The following is a 16,247-nucleotide window of genomic DNA, read 5'->3' on the forward strand; positions in this document are numbered from 1 at the left end:
GTTGCATGAAATCTTCTCATTTCTCAAGCAAAGTTGACTAGTTAAAATTCTTGAGATTTCAACAGTTGTCATGACTATCATCTATAAAAGTTAAGGCTCTTGAGTTTCAGGAATAGCTAAGTGTCCACCTTAGTGCACAACTTGGCTGAATCCAGAATGTTTCAGAGGTGGACGAAACTTACACATATATCTGAAGTTGAGTCAAAAAGTATCTGGCTGCATGATTTCATGGAGCACAAGTAGTCAATGCCATCTTTGAAACTAGCTTTCTTGTCTAATATAAGTGTCATTGTTTTATTTTTGCTTAGTGTACCAAACCTTCACCCGTTCCCTATTAAGAGTGTACCCCTGATATTTAATAAAATTATTATGCTAGAATTGAATAATTGTCACCTTTTTACAAACAAATCTCTACAAGTTGTTGCATTGGCCAAGTTTTTCATTTTTCCAACATTGTTTTGAGATGATCATCTAGTCAACATCCTGCTATGGTCAACTTGTCTAGCTTCATTTGTCTTATCTGGTGTGCCTTCAGCATATGAGCTTGTGACATGGTCTACAGTTTGTCCCATGCAAAAATTGCCGCATTCACTGGAAACATTGTACAGACTTGGCACTATAATTTATACTTTGTCTTTAACAGTGAGTACAATTTGAAAACTGTGAGGAAGCCACCAAGAAAGACTTTCAGGGCACAATGGTAAACCATCTCCACTAGGACCATACCTGATATAATAATGCATTGGCCTGAATACTCAAGTGGCTGGGTATAGAATTTATTTTTCAGTATTCGGAATTACAGTGACAAGAAGACAGCATATTGTGTACAAACAACTATAATTTATTGACACAAACACTAATACATACACAGCTAGACAACTATTTTAAATGAATGAAAATATTTCCTTATAAAACAATGAATGTAAACAGCCACAGTTATTTTAATTTACATCACCTAACATAATTTTTCTTGTTTGTGTCATAGTTTTTGAGGAGAAAATGTTATATTTTTGTCTCATTTAACTGGAGTAGAACTTGCGCAGGAAAAAGGGAATTTTGTTATTCTGCAATAAAAGAAAAATGTAATGCTACAGTGCATTATGAATATAAGGCAGTGTGACATAATATACAAATCAAATTTCAAATTATTATATTCATAGTGTAAAATTATTGCTCTATAAATCAACAGGAATACAAAATGAAATCTGACCATAAGGAAATAATTACATACCAGTAGCATAACAAATTTTAGCTTTTTGTCTTTGTTTCAACTGTTGTTTCCTAACTGCCTTCCTCTAAAGAGTGTGAAAAAAATCCATTATTTCTCTTAAACTTTGCTTTTATTACTAGGACACTGACATTTAGTGATTTTATATTTTATTCCATTTTTCAATGTATTTCTGATAGTTTAGTGATGTAATATGGCCTCCCATTCATTAGTACAGTTATATCTTCAGTTTTCATACAGGGTTGATTACATTCTTAAAAGATGGCAAATATCCAAGAGATAAATTTTGCTATGTATGTGGTCATTTTATCAAGACAAAAACAACAAATTGGTATGGTTCAGTATCTCATAAGATGTGAAAGTCCTACAAAACATACTTTGGTGTCCTGTAGGGAATTAGAACAAACTCTGGATGACACATTTTGCTTGTAAGAAGTGCAAGATTCTGGAAAGTACACTGGACAATATTTTATTGTATTTTCATTTTCAACAACATTTTTATGAATTGTTTGCTTAGTTGTTGGACTTTTCTGTTCAAATATGTATGTACCCTCTCCCTTACAACCCACATCCTTTCGTCTTTCCCTCTCCTTCCCTCTTTCCTGATGAAGCAACCATGGGTTGCGGAAGCTTGAAATTTGTGTGTGTGTGTTTGTTATTGTTTCTATCAACGTACCAATGCTTTCGTTTGGTAAGTTACAAAATCTTTGTTTTTGGATATATTTTTCCCACGTGGAATGTTTCCCTCTATTATATATATATCTTGTGTCTGTATATGTGTGGATGGATATATGTGTGTGTGTGCGAGTGTATACCTGTCCTTTTTTCCCCCTAAGGTAAGTCTTTCCGCTCCCGGGATTGGAATGACTCCTTACCCTCTCCCTTAAAACCCACATCCTTTCATCTTTCCCTCTCCTTCCCTCTTTCCTGACGAAGCAACCGTTGGTTGTGAAAGCTTGAAATTTTGTGTGTGTGTTTGTGTGTTTTTTTTATTGTGCCTATCTACCAGTGCTTTCCCATTTGGTAAGTCATGGAATCTTTGTTTTTTAATATATTTTACAGAAGCTTTTTTCTTTTGTAGTGGGTCTTCCAAGTAGTTTTATTAAGTTTCACTGCTTCCTTTATTTTTGGTATAGCAGGGGAATGGAGGCTCACAATAACTGGCAAGAATGGACAAAGAGAAAAGATTTCTATGTGGGAAAGAATGTTGTAAATTGTGATAGACCTAACAAAGGTGAGGTGCTGATGCCTCTGGTACACATAAAGCTGGGTCTCATAAAGCTGTTTCTTAGAGGTCTCATTAGGACTTGACAGCCTTCGAATAACTCCTAGGCTTCTTCCCCTGATTGTCTGAGGCAAAGGTCAAGGCTGGTGTTTTACCAGGACCACAGATAAGGCAGATCCTACAATGCAAGGAATTTCAAAGAAGCACATTGGGAAGGAGAACTTTGTTTTGATTTTCTTTACAGCAGTTCAGTAGTTCAGGGTTTTATGGAGAATAATATGGCCAAAAACAATGTGCAACAGTTCAAGCCTTTAGCAAAAACTTCAGCATTGCGGGATGCAGGATGTCATTCAAAGTACATATTTTTGATTCTCGTCTACATAAGTTCAAAGAGGACACAGGGGTGTACCTGGAAGAGTAAGGTAAATGCTTCCAACAAGATACTGGATTCTAAACACTGATGCAAGGGGCCTTGAAACAAAAATACAATAGGAAACTATATTTGAAAGTTGATCTGTGAAACGGATTTCCAGTATAATCATAAATCTTGAAAAGTTACTTCTAATTCACATGTGACTGTGTTTCTTTGTGTATATAGGTAACATTTAAAATGTAGTTGGTGTTTAACTCACATTATGCAAAAGAAAATGTTGGTTGCCTTTTTCCATATTTGAAACAGGTAACTTTCAAAATGTTATTGGCATAGTCACAAAAGCAAAGTCTGACATGAGAAATTGGTATTTTTGACATTTCAGACACATTACAAGTTAAAAATATCATTACTGTTGTTACAGTTTGTGTGATACGAAAAACTTGTGAACTACATAAAGCATTGGCATGGAGAAAGTCACACATTTGTCAAATGAGATTAATATTATAGAGAAAACATCACTAATGGTATTTAATTTCTATAACTAATTTTATGGACAAACATTGTTGGACATGTTCACTCAACTTCTAAGATTTCTTTAATAACTTGCATGACTGCAGTAAATGCTGTAGCAAAAATATTTTAAGGACGTTGCAATATATGGTTGTTTTGATCTAACATTTGTGACAGCCCTTCTTATATCACATCCAAAACATGGTTTCACTTATTGTATTTATAACATTTGCAACAAAGTAATTGAGGTTTAATTAAAGAAACTACACAGGTTTCAACTACTTGTATTTTCTAGTGGTCAGATTTGATTAAATGGTGATGACGAAGCAAAAATACAGCTTTACATCCTGTTGAGTAGTCTAATAATGAATATTAGCATCCACAAACTTTCATTTACTTTTTCTCTTCAGCAGACTGAATAGATCTGACCATTATATTTCATAATATTTTACTAGGGTCTTCATTTCTACATTCTAACTGCAGTCACCACTTTCAAGATTTTACGTTACTCTAATAATTGCGTTACAAAACTAGTAAATCCTTGGTGCTTGAAAACTTGTTACAGCAACATAGTTTTCTTAATGTTTGTTCCTCATAAATTTTTCTCAGTACATAACTTTTCAGTCTTCATAATATGTAGAAATATTTTTTGAGAGATTCCATACAAATTAATCTTGGCATTCTCATTTCCCAGCCTTTATTTCCATGGTATAATCCAATTTCTAAAGGCATTAGGAGGAAACAGAGTTGTTCTTGTGGTTTCCTTCTGAATACTGGTTTGATGGAACTCTCCACACCAGTCTATCTTGTGCAAAATGCTTCATAACTACTGCAACCTACATCAGTTTGAAATTGCTTACTACAGGAGAGCATGGGCTGCCCTCTGTAGTTTACCTTCTGCATTTTCCTCTATTACCAGATTAACAATTTTTGTATCCTCAGGATGTGTCCTATGAGCCAAACTCATCTGTTACTTAAGATGAGCCACAAATTTCTTTTCTTCCCAATTCATTTCAGTGCCTTTTCACTAGTTATCCAATCTATGCACCAAATCTTCAGCAGTCTCCTGTACCACAACATTTCAAAAGCTTCTATTCTCTTCTTGTCTGAATTCTTTGCCCACATTTCTATTCTGTATAAGGCTGCATATCTGCTTGTGATGCACTCAGTGTTTCAGCACTTCATCACTTAATTCAGCTATTCTTCTCCTCTTAAAAAATTAAATATATATTTTGCTTGATCTAACAATGCAAAGTCTAGGATGAACCACATAGAGGAAGTGTTAAGTTCCAGACAGGCTCCATGAAAAGACTGCTAAACATTTAAGCTTTCAGACAAAAAGTTCTTCCAGAACAGAAAACACACACAGAGATATATATATATATATATATATATATATATATATATATATATATATATATATATATATATATATATATATATGAATATAATTAAGGCTTGTGTCTTGTATGTGTGGATGGATATGTGTGTGTGTGCGAGTGTATACCTGTCCTTTTTTCCCCCTAAGGCAAGTCTTTCCGCTCCCGGGATTGGAATGACTCCTTACCCTCTCCCTTAAAACCCATATCCTTTTGTCTTTCCTTTTCCTTCCCTCTTTCCTGACGAGGCAACCGTTGGTTGCGAAAGCTAGATTTTGTGTGTATGTTTGTGTTTGTTTGTGTGTCTATCGACCTGCCAGCGCTTTTGTTTGGTAAGTCTCATCATCTTTCTTTATATATAAAAAGAAAGATGATGAGACTTACCAAACAAAAGTGCTGGCAGGTCGATAGACACACAAACATACACACAAAATTCTAGCTTTCGCAACCAACGGTTGCCTCGTCAGGAAAGAGGGAAAGAGAAGGAAAGACAAAAGGATATGGGTTTTAAGGGAGAGGGTAAGGAGTCATTCCAATCCCGGGAGCGGAAAGACTTACCTTAGGGGGAAAAAAGGACAGGTATACACTCGCGCACACACACACATATCCATCCGCATATACACAGACACAATATATATATATATCCACCAGGCCTCAATCTTCGCTAATTTCAAGTTGCCGCCACTCATACCTCACCTGTCATTCAACATCTTTGCCTCTGCACTTCTGCCTCGACTGACATCTCTGCCCAAACTCTTTGTCTTTAAATATGTCTGCTTGTGTCTGTATATGTGTGGATGGATATGTGTGTGTGTGCGAGTGTATACCCGTCCTTTTTTCCCCCTAAGGTAAGTCTTTCCGCTCCCGGGACTGGAATGACTCCTTACCCTCTCCCTTAAAACCCACATCCTTTCGTCATATATATATGTCTGCTTGTGTCTGTGTATGTGTGGATGGATATGTGTGTGTGTGCGAGTGTATACCTGTCCTTTTTCCCCCTAGGGTAAGTCTTTCCGCTCCCGGGATTGGAATGACTCCTTCCCCTCTCCCTTAAAACCCACATCCTTTCGTCTTTCCCTCTTTCCTGATGAGGCAACAGTTTGTTGCGAAAGCTTGAATTTTGTGTGTATGTTTGTGTTTGTTTGTGTGTCTATCGACCTGCCAGCGCTTTTGTTTGGTAAGTCTCATCACTTTCTTTTTAAATATATATATATATATATTTTTTTCAGGCAAGCACACCTTTCACTGTCTCCGGCTGGTGGGGGAAAGGAAGAGGGTAAACTTGAGGGATGATGATGTGTTGCCTGTGAGACATGAGAGCATGCCAGGATTTGGTGGGCACAGGATGGGCTGCTAGGTGCAGAATTAGGAGACAGTGGTGGTGGTGGAGGGGGGGGGATAGGGAGAAGACATAGGAGAGATGAAGAGAAGGGGAAAACACTGTAGGTGTGTTGGTGGAATGTGTAGTGCCATATTAGGTGCAGTAGTAGCAAGGAAGGGGATAGAAAGGCAGATGTCAGAAACTAGTGAAGGATGTGGCCAAGGGGATTTTCATTTGTCATCAGTCTTTTGACTGGTTTGATGTGCTTATAATGGTACAGCCTCCCACAGGACTCATATGAATGTCCGATACACCCTTTTTTTTAATATATGCATCCGGATAGTTATTAGACAATTCAGTGGTTCCTAAGGATTCGTATGTGTGTCTTTATATATATCATTCTGTCCTATTTGATAAAAAAAACTTGGTATTCATTTCGAATGCATGTGGAATGTCCTGGAAGGACATGCATTGTCATAATTATTGGTGGATTTTTGTCATTGATAAAATTATGTACATATACTAAATTAAGTAACTAATCAAGAAATTTACATAATAAGTCCTTAGAAATAAATAACTAGAGACTGCAGAGACGTTAGCATGAAAAATCAGTGCTTATAATTAACAAAATGGTAATCTAAAAATCCAGTAACCTTAGACCTCACTATCTTGAGAAACAGCATAAAAGTTGATGAATTCTTCTTGGGTTATCAGCCGAGTGGTGGTGTCGTCTTGTCGCAAAGTGTCAATGAGTTTTGTGCCCATCATTTTCTGGCCCCAGAAGATCATGGGTACAAAACTCATTGAAACAATGCAACAAGATGATGCCACCACTTGGCTGATAACCCGAGAAGAATTCATCACTGGAATACACCAAGAAAGACTGCAATAGCTTAAAAGTTATTACCAAGTGATGTATATTCATTTGTTATTTATTTTTATGTCTTCCTCTGTAATTAATATTCTTTGTAATTACATTTCTAATTAACTCTCCAATTGTTTACATCTCACAGTTTTCCAATTTCCAAAATTTGAGACCTTATTTGTACATTCTATGTATTTAATCGATAAAGCACGAGCTCTGTACTACCATTACAAGTCAGTAACCAAATCCAAACTGTAATTAATTATGTAACTAAAATAATATGAGAGACATTATTGTAATTAAAGTTCAGAATGATTTTCTTATGGAAAGCTAAAGATATTACTATACAAGATTGTCATTCAGTATTGTATTTTATACCTTATTCAGCTGTAACATCAGTTTCTTTACGTTTTGTAAATTTTAATTGTAACATCAAACTTGTACAAAATTATTAATGCTTTATTTTGAAAGCTATTGTTAAAATTCTATATAAAGCAATGCAGTGAGGCTGCGACAAGTCAGATTTGAAGTTTCTCTTGGAAGTCAAAGAGATCAGTGAAGTCTGTCTGTGTTTTGTTTGCATGACGACTGTGCAGTTCAGATGTCAATTAATGTGAATAAATTTTGTGAAGCATGAAAATTTCTGATTCATTCATCATTGGACTAGGCAGAAGAAACTTAAGTAGCATTCAACGTGAATCGTAACATTTGGTGGAGTTGAGCTGGGATTGATGTTTGAAATGTGGAAATATGTTTAACAGCTGACTGTTTCAGGTGACAGTGCCAAACATAAATTGTCGTGAAAAATTTTGTGTTATGGACACACAGAATGAACAGATGTTACTGCAGGTGAAGAGTTGGTGTGGATCAAAAAGGGACCACATTCTCAGACAGCACCGGCAATCATTGGGTGAGTAATATTTTATTTTCTTAATAAGTGTTTTTGTGAAAGTGACAAACATTTGTGTGGGAAGTTTTACATTTTATAATTTACTATGACTGATAAAGACTATGCAAAAATGAGTGGGAACAGATGGGACAGATTGGGCAAGAAGCTAAGGAACAGTTGGGACAGATTAAGGATATTGGTCAACAGGGTCTACAGTTAAGTCAGCAATTCAGTCAACAAATGGTGGAATTAAAGAATACTGTTACTGAAAATACTAATCAGGTTAGGGGAATCCAGGAGCGTTTGGTAGCACTAAGAATTACTGTTGAGACAGGACAGGGTTAACAAAATACTCATGTAGGAGCAGTAGAAGGAAGGTTAGAAATATTAGAAATTAATTTCTTACAAGAGTAGTCCAAAAATGAGGAGAGATTTGAAAAACTAAGTAAACATGAAGAAGTCGAAAATTCTAAACTTAAAGTAGAGGTTGTTCAGATAAGGAGACTGTTGAAGAGAAAGTAGAAGCTTCCCAAAGGAACTCTGAGCTAAAATTTACAGACATTTCCAATCAAATAAGTAATGTAGAACTAAGGTATGATGGAAAAGTAGATTTGTGTAAACGTAATGTTGTAGATTTAAGTAAGAAAGTTGTAGAACTACAACAGGGTGTAGCTCAAAGAAATTTTGTTAGCAATATTAATTGTGTTTGGGGTGGCATACCTTTAAAATGCTTTCCAGGAGATGGTAAATTGCATCCTGTTGATTTTTTATTGCATTGTCAAGATAATTTTAGTAACGACATAACAGACAATGTTAAAATTAAATTTGTTTATAGATTTTTGGATGGAGAAGCAATCTCATGGGCCAATCAGAATTTTAATTATACCATGTCATATGATGAATTTGAAAGAAAGTTCTTAAACAAGTTTTGGTCTAAATCTGAGCAAGCTAGGATTAAGAGTGAGTTTTTGAATGGTCGAATGTATAGGGAAGGTAATGGTAGCTTGAAGTGTTTTTGTGAAAACCAGTTGAGGAAATTAGTACATTTAGACAAATCTTTTGATGAACTACTACAAATAGATGCCTTAAAAAGGAGATTACCGAAAAGAATACAGTGGGAGTTGATTTATGGACCAGATGACACCATAGATAAGTTCTTGAGGTATGTAGATAAGTTGGATAGAAGTGATAATAGATGGATCAACCATAGAAATGGGAATGGAAATAGAGGATATGACAACAGGGAGTTTCCTTGGGAGAATAAGAACAAATAACTGGATAATCACCAATCAAGACCAGGCAATTTAAACTGGTGGACACCTCATTTGGAGCTCTCAGTTTGGGGTGAGAAATAAGTACCGAAATCAGGCTAAACACCACTAGCCTAGAGACATCGAAAATAATTACAGAAGATAGAGTAATCAAAGATATTGGAGTGGATGTGACAGAACTAATGTAAGAAGAGCGCATCAGATTAGCAAATTACAGTTTTACAGTAAATTCTGGAAAAGTATGAATGAAAGTGTTGAAGGTAGAAGTAATAGCATCTGTTAGAGTGTTGAAGAGGTTCTGTTAGAGGAGGAAACTATCTCAAGTCTATATAATCAGTGTGACAAAGAAGTTTGCAAAGAAAATGTTGGGTCTGATGAGTCGTGATGAGTTTGGATTAGGTAAATTAATGGAGGAAGAATCTAGCACTGTTAAGCACTTAAGTGATGATACTTATACTGGTGTACTTGTCAACAATTCAGATGATCATTGTAAAGATGTTTTAGAAGTGCCTAGTATTGGAGATGATAGCATGTGTGACGATGTTGATAGTGAAAGTGACAGTTTTAATGATGAATGGGAGGAAGAATTAGACAGCATGGGGTATATGAAGGTTAAAGAAGATTTAATTAATGGTGAAGAAGGTGATGTCAGTAGTATTTGTGAAGACTATGAGAACCAGATTGTACCAATAGAAACTGGGAAGGTATCATCAGATACAGAATATGTGGACCGACATTATGATTTAGATGTGATGCTTGAAACTTTATGGGATACTTACAAGGGTTATAGTGACAGTGACAGAGTAAAATGAGTCATCAAGATTATTTGTGAAGAATTTTGTTACAACTGGGAAAGTAGAACCAATCAGCAGGCTTACAGTGAGATCAGTTCGGAAAAGTAAACAGTGTGTAAAAGAGGGACATGACATCAAGCGATCATCTGATGTAGTTCCAAGTATAATTCAGACAAGTAAGAGAAATTGTGCAGAAAAAATGGTATAAATTACTTGGACTTCAGAGATATTGAGGATGATTTGTCGCATGAAGATGAGGGAAGCAGGAAGGAAAAAGGTTTGAGTTGCCCATATGTACATATAAAAGTTGCAAATTATGAAGGAATTTGTCTCTTAGACATGGGTAGTCCTGTCTGTACCATTTCTGAAAAATTTAGAGAGCAGATAAGACATAGTGCTGACTTTGAAGAAAATCCTGTTATTGGAATCAAAATTAAGGGAGCAACTGGTAGGCACATCAAATTGTGAACAGGCAAGCCTTAATATCTTTCATCATTAATAATGTGCAGCATAACCAAGAATGTTTTGTAGTACCTGACCTCAATGAAAATATTTTATTCACAATGAATTGGATACAAGGAGCAAATGCGGATTTTGACTGGAATAACAAAAGGTTAAGGCTTACCAACCCAAAGACAGATGTGACACATGTAACTGAACTAAAAATCCAAAATTGCCTAGAGAGCAATTTTCAAATTGGAAGAGTAATTTGTGCAAATGACAAGATTGACATTAGGGAGGAAGACAATGAAGAAGGATGCAGTGAAGACAAGTATGCTGAATTAGTGGCCACCAAACAATAAGAAGATGGAAGTCTAGATGAAGAACAGACAGGTAGTCTGTTGTGGAAATACAAAGACGTGTTTAGTGAGAAACCTAAAAAAGTGAAAAACTATGAATGTAGACAAAATCTAAAACCTCACGAACCATTTTTTATTGAACCATATGGAGTAAGTGTCAAACACCAATTAAAATTAAGATGATGTAAAAGCCCTCAGGAAGACACATCTTTGTGTCAAGTGTGTGGCGATGGTTTGAATCTTATCTGCAAAACAGGTCACAAGTTGTTGAACTGAGGTCATCCAACAATCTTCACAACTTTAAACTCATATCTGAACCAAAACAAATAGAACTAGGTGTTCCACAGGGCAGCATTCTGGGCCCATTGTTATTTCTAATTTATATCAATGATATACAGGCTCCAGACAGCTCAGCCAAAATTCTACTGTTTGCAGATGACACGAGTGTCATAATTAGTGATATAAAAGAATCATTGTGTACTACAGCAGAAAAAATGCTCTCATACATACAGTCATGGTTTTATTCAAATAAGCTGACATTAAATACCAAGAAAACAGACTTTATGCAGTATGGAAGCAAATGTCTTGGGGAAAGTATGTGCCTTACGCTGGATAGCAAACAAGTAGAAAAAGTGTGCACCACAAAGTTTCTGGGAATGCGAATTGACCAAGATTTAAACCGGAATGAACACAGTGTATATCTTACTCAGAAACTTAGCTCACAATGTTTTGCCTTAAGAATAATATCCAAGGTATGAAGCAAGGAATGTATTAGAGTGGTGTACTTTAGTTATTTCCAATCAGTTGCAAGCTATGGCATTCGGGAAAAGCCAGGTCAAGACTAAATGACATTTTTATTATGCAAAAAAAAGAGCTATTCGTATCATGACACACAGCCCACCACAAACTCACTGTAGACCCTTATTCAGACAACTAGAGATATTGACAATACCATCGATATGTATTTTTAAATGCCTGGAAATGATCAGTAAAAATAACTGCGATCTCCAAACCACTCAATCTACCATGATCACAATACAAGACATTATAAAGACTTCCACATTCCCTATGTAACAAAAACTAGAAGTCAGAAACATATTAGCCACTTAGGAATAATGCTTTTAAATGCAATTCCGTCTCAAATTAAAGAATTGAAAGCAAAAATAATTTCAAGTGTGAAGTAAAAAAATACTTGATGGAAAAATGCTACTAGAGTGTAAATGAACACCTGTCTCAGACTGTGGATTGAAACCTGTACTTATTTTTTTAAAAAACTTAAACTAATTTACTTATGTTTTCAACTTCGTAATTATGGTACTTATGAAAAATCTGTTAAATATCCGTAATACGTTTTGTGTATAAGGCGTAGTTCATGATCTGTAATTGTTTATCATGAGCACGTACTTTTCTTTTTGTGTAATAAGTTCTTGTACACTACTTATGTACTGTGTGTATGTAATTTATTTTGCTGGTTGTATATGTTTGTCCATTTATTATGTGTATGTGTTGTTATGTGTTACGTGTAATCAAATGTCAAATCCTATATCACATGTGTGATCTATTGGATGCTACATAAATAAATAAATAAAGCACTAGGTCTCTGAGATATGTAGCATTCTATTTTTCTTCTTTTTGTTTTTGGATGCTACATCTTTTACTCATCTATAAACCTGTAATGAAGTTATCTCTTACTGAAAATACTATCTATTCTCTGTAGTATAAGTTTTCTGTATGTAATATGACTATTGAGTGACATTATTTGGGGAATAATTTTAAAATGTAAACTGTGTACTAACTTTGACTTTCCTACAATAGTGATTGACCAATTATTGTAGCTATACTCTGTAGAGCATGTATTTGATTTGTGATTGCAGGCATGGTCATGATTTTATGAGTTTGCAAATGAGATGAACAAATGGACAATGGTAAAGATGTTCATGTGTTACTAAATGGACAAGTTGCACTGTGACAACAGACATTTTGTGAAAAGTTTGTTATTACAAGATGGTGCAATGATGAGCAGTCTGTGAGTTTGCTTGATATGATAAAGAGTTAAATGAGATCTGGATGGTCAAATATACTGTACAGTAGAATATACTAAAATATTTATCAAAAAGAAAGGATACATATGAAATTCATTTTGGTTAATTGACTTTAATCTGTATATAGCTGAATCTTTACAGTTTAATACTTAATTTTGTGTGATTTTGTTTGTAAATATGCTAATAGTATATGGTAGTATCTGAATACTTTTGATATATTCATACCTTATGTGACCTTAATTGTAACCTACATGAGAGTACCTTGAGTAATGAGTTCATCCCTGTTCCTACCTAGAGAACTGTATCCAAGAACTGTGAAACTAATAATGGACTGTGTGCTACTGCATTGTAGAGACTGCCAGAAAAAGATGGGTTGCAGACACATGATGGACAGCACAAAAGGACTGATGATTGTGAGCTGCCAATTCTTTAAGATGTGCAATGTGAACCATTTATTGGAGCAACAGCTAAGAAAAGGAAACTTTGTTTGATTTTTTGGACTCATTACTCAAGGTACTCGTGTAGCCATTTATACAAGTAATACTTGTAAGAGTGGCGGGGGGGGGGGGGGGGGGGGGGGGGGGGGAGGTATAACGGTGCAGCCTCCCCGAGGAATCATATGAAATGTCCAATACCACCCTTTTTTATATGCATCCTGATAGTTATCAGACATTTCAGTACTTCCTAAGGCCTTGCATGTGTGTATTTATATTTATCATTGTGTCCTATTTCATAAAAAACTTGATATTCATTGCGAAGGTGTGTGGAATGTTCTGTAAGTCCTTAGAAATAAATAACTAGAGGCTGCAGAGATGTTAGCATGAAAAATCAATGTTTCTAATTAACAAAATGGTAATCTAAAAATCCAGTAACCTTAGACCTCACTATCTTCAGTAACAGCTTAAAAGTTATTACCAAGCAATGTATTTTCATTTGTTATTTATTTTTATGTCTTCCTATGGAATTAATATTCTTTGTAATTACATTTCTAATTATCTCTCCAATTGTTTACATCTCACAGTTTTCCAATTTGCAAAATTTCGGGCCTTATTTGTGCATTATATGTGTTTAATCGATAAAGCACAAGCTCTGTAGTACCATTACATGTTAGTAACCAAATCCAAACTGTAATTAATTACGTAACTAAAATAATATGAGAGACATTATTGTAATTAAAGTTCAGAATGATTTTGTTATGGAAAAGAAAATATATTACTGTATAAGATTGTCATTCACTATTGTATTTTATACCTTATTCAGCTGTAACATCAGTTTCTTTACGTTTTGTAAATTTTAATTGTTACATCAAAATTGTACAAAATTAATAATGCTTTATTTTGAAAGCTATTTTAAAAATTCTAAATAAAGCAATGCAGCGATTCTGCGACATGTCAGATTTTAAGTTACTCTTGGAAGTCAAAGAGATCAGTGAAGTCTGTCTGTGTTTTGTTTACATGACGACTGTGCAGTTCGGATATCAATTAATGTGAATAAATTTTGTGAAGCATGAAAATTTCCGATTCATTCATCAATGGACCAGGCAGAAGAAACTTAAGTAACATTCAACATGAATCATTGCACGGTCCGCCACGAATTCCTCTCCTGTGCTAACCTCTTCATCTCAGAGTAATACTTACTACATGCATCCTCGATTATTTGCTGGATGTATTCCAATCTCTGTCTTCCTCTACAGTTTTTGCCCTCTACAGCTCCTCTAGTACCAGGGAAGTCATTCCCTTCTTCTTATCAGTGTTTTCTACATATTCCCTTTCTCCCTGATTCTGAGCAGAACCTCCTCATTCCTTACCGTATCAGTCCACATAATTTCCAACATTTGTCTGCAGCACCACTTCTCAAATGCTTCGATTCTCTTCTGTTCCTGTTTTCCTATAGTCCATGTTTCAATACCATACAATCCTGTACTTCAGACATACAGTCTCTCAAATGTCTTCCCAAAATTGAAGCCGATATTTGATATTAGTAGACTTCTCCAAGCCAGGGGTGCTCTTTTTGCAGTTGCTAGTCTTCTTTTGATGTCTTCCTTACTCCATATGTCGTTGGTTACTTTACTGCCTAGGTAGCAGAATTCCTTAATTTCATCTACTTCGTGACCATCACTCCTGATCTTAAGTTTCTCACTGTTCTCATTTCTACTTATTACCTTCATCTTTCTTCAATTTACTCTCAATCCACATTCTATACTCATTAGACTGTTCATTCAGTTCAGCAGATCATGCAATTCTTCTTCACTTTCACTCAGGACAGCAATTTCACCAGTGAATCGTATCATTGATATCCTTTCACCTCAAATTTTAATTCCACTCCTGAATATTTGTTTCATTTTCATCATTGCCTCCTCGATGTACAGATTGAACGGTAGTGGCAAAAGGCTACATCCTTGTCTTACACCCCTTTTAATATGAGCACTTTGTTCTTCGTCGGCCATTCTTATTATTCCCTCTTGGCTGTTGTACATATTGATATGACCCATCTCTCCCTATAGCTTACCCCTACTTCTCTCAGAATTTCGAACATCTTGCACCATTTTACATTGACAAACGCTTTTTCCAAGTTGATAAATCCTACGAACGTGTCTTCATTTTTCTTTAGTCTTGCTTCCATTATTAACCGCAATGTCAGAATTGTCTCTCTTGTGCCTTTACCTTTCCTAAAGCCAAACTGATCATCATCTAGCACATCCTCAATTTTCTTTTCCATTCTTGTAAGCAACTTGGATGCATGAGCTGTTAAGCTGATTGTGCAGTAATTTTCACACTTGTCAGCTCTTGCCCTCTTAGGAATTGTGTGGATGATGCTTTTGTGAAAGTCAGATGGTATGTCACCAGACTCATACATTCTACACACCAATGTGAATAGTCATTTTGTTGCCACTTCTCCCAGTGATTTTAGAAATTCTGATGGAATGTTATCTGTCCCTTCTGCCTTATTTCATCTCAAGTGCTCCAAAGCCCTTTTAAATTCTGATTCTAATACTGGATCCCCTATCTCTTCTAAATCAACTCCTATTTCTTCTTCTATGACATCAGACAAATCTTCCCCATCATAGAGGCTTTCAGTGTATTCTTTCCACCTATCCACTCTTTCCTCTGCATTTAACAGTGGAATTCCCATTCCACTCTTAATGTTATCACCCTTGCTTTCATGTCACTGAAAGTTGTTTTGACTTTCCTGTATGCTGACTCTGTCCTTCTGGCAATCATTTCTTTTTCAATGTCATCACATTTTTCCTGCAGCCATTTCATCTTAGCTTTCCTGCACTTCCTCTTTATTTCATTCCTCAGTGACTTGTATTTCTGTATTCCTGAGTTTCCTGGAACATTTCTGTACTTCCTCCTTCCATCGATCAATTAAAGTATTTCTTCGTTACCCATGGTTTCTTTGCAGTTCTTTGTACCTATGTTTTCCTTCCCAACTACTGTGATGGCCCTTTTTAGAGATGTCCATTCCTCTATAACTGTACTGCCTACTGAGATATTCCTTATTGATGTATCTATAGCCTTAGAGAACTTCAACTGTATCTCATCATTCC

The 16,247-nt window shown here is 35.5% G+C and overlaps 1 protein-coding gene across 2 annotated transcripts in view; it reads right to left on the reverse strand.

Moving 5' to 3' along the window:
• Positions 1 to 929: 929 nt before the first annotated feature.
• LOC126180190 (cingulin-like) overlaps positions 930 to 16,247 on the reverse strand; it is a 469,194-nt gene continuing 453,876 nt past the window's right edge. For both annotated transcript variants that reach the window (XM_049924674.1, XM_049924673.1), the window contains exon 13: positions 930 to 1,064. In XM_049924674.1, coding sequence (XP_049780631.1) covers positions 1,016 to 1,064 — 49 coding nt within the window. In that variant the 3' untranslated portion in view covers positions 930 to 1,015. The remainder of the gene's footprint in view (positions 1,065 to 16,247) is intronic.

This window comes from Schistocerca cancellata, chromosome 1 (assembly GCF_023864275.1).
Source record: "Schistocerca cancellata isolate TAMUIC-IGC-003103 chromosome 1, iqSchCanc2.1, whole genome shotgun sequence".
Lineage (NCBI taxonomy): Eukaryota > Metazoa > Arthropoda > Insecta > Orthoptera > Acrididae > Schistocerca > Schistocerca cancellata.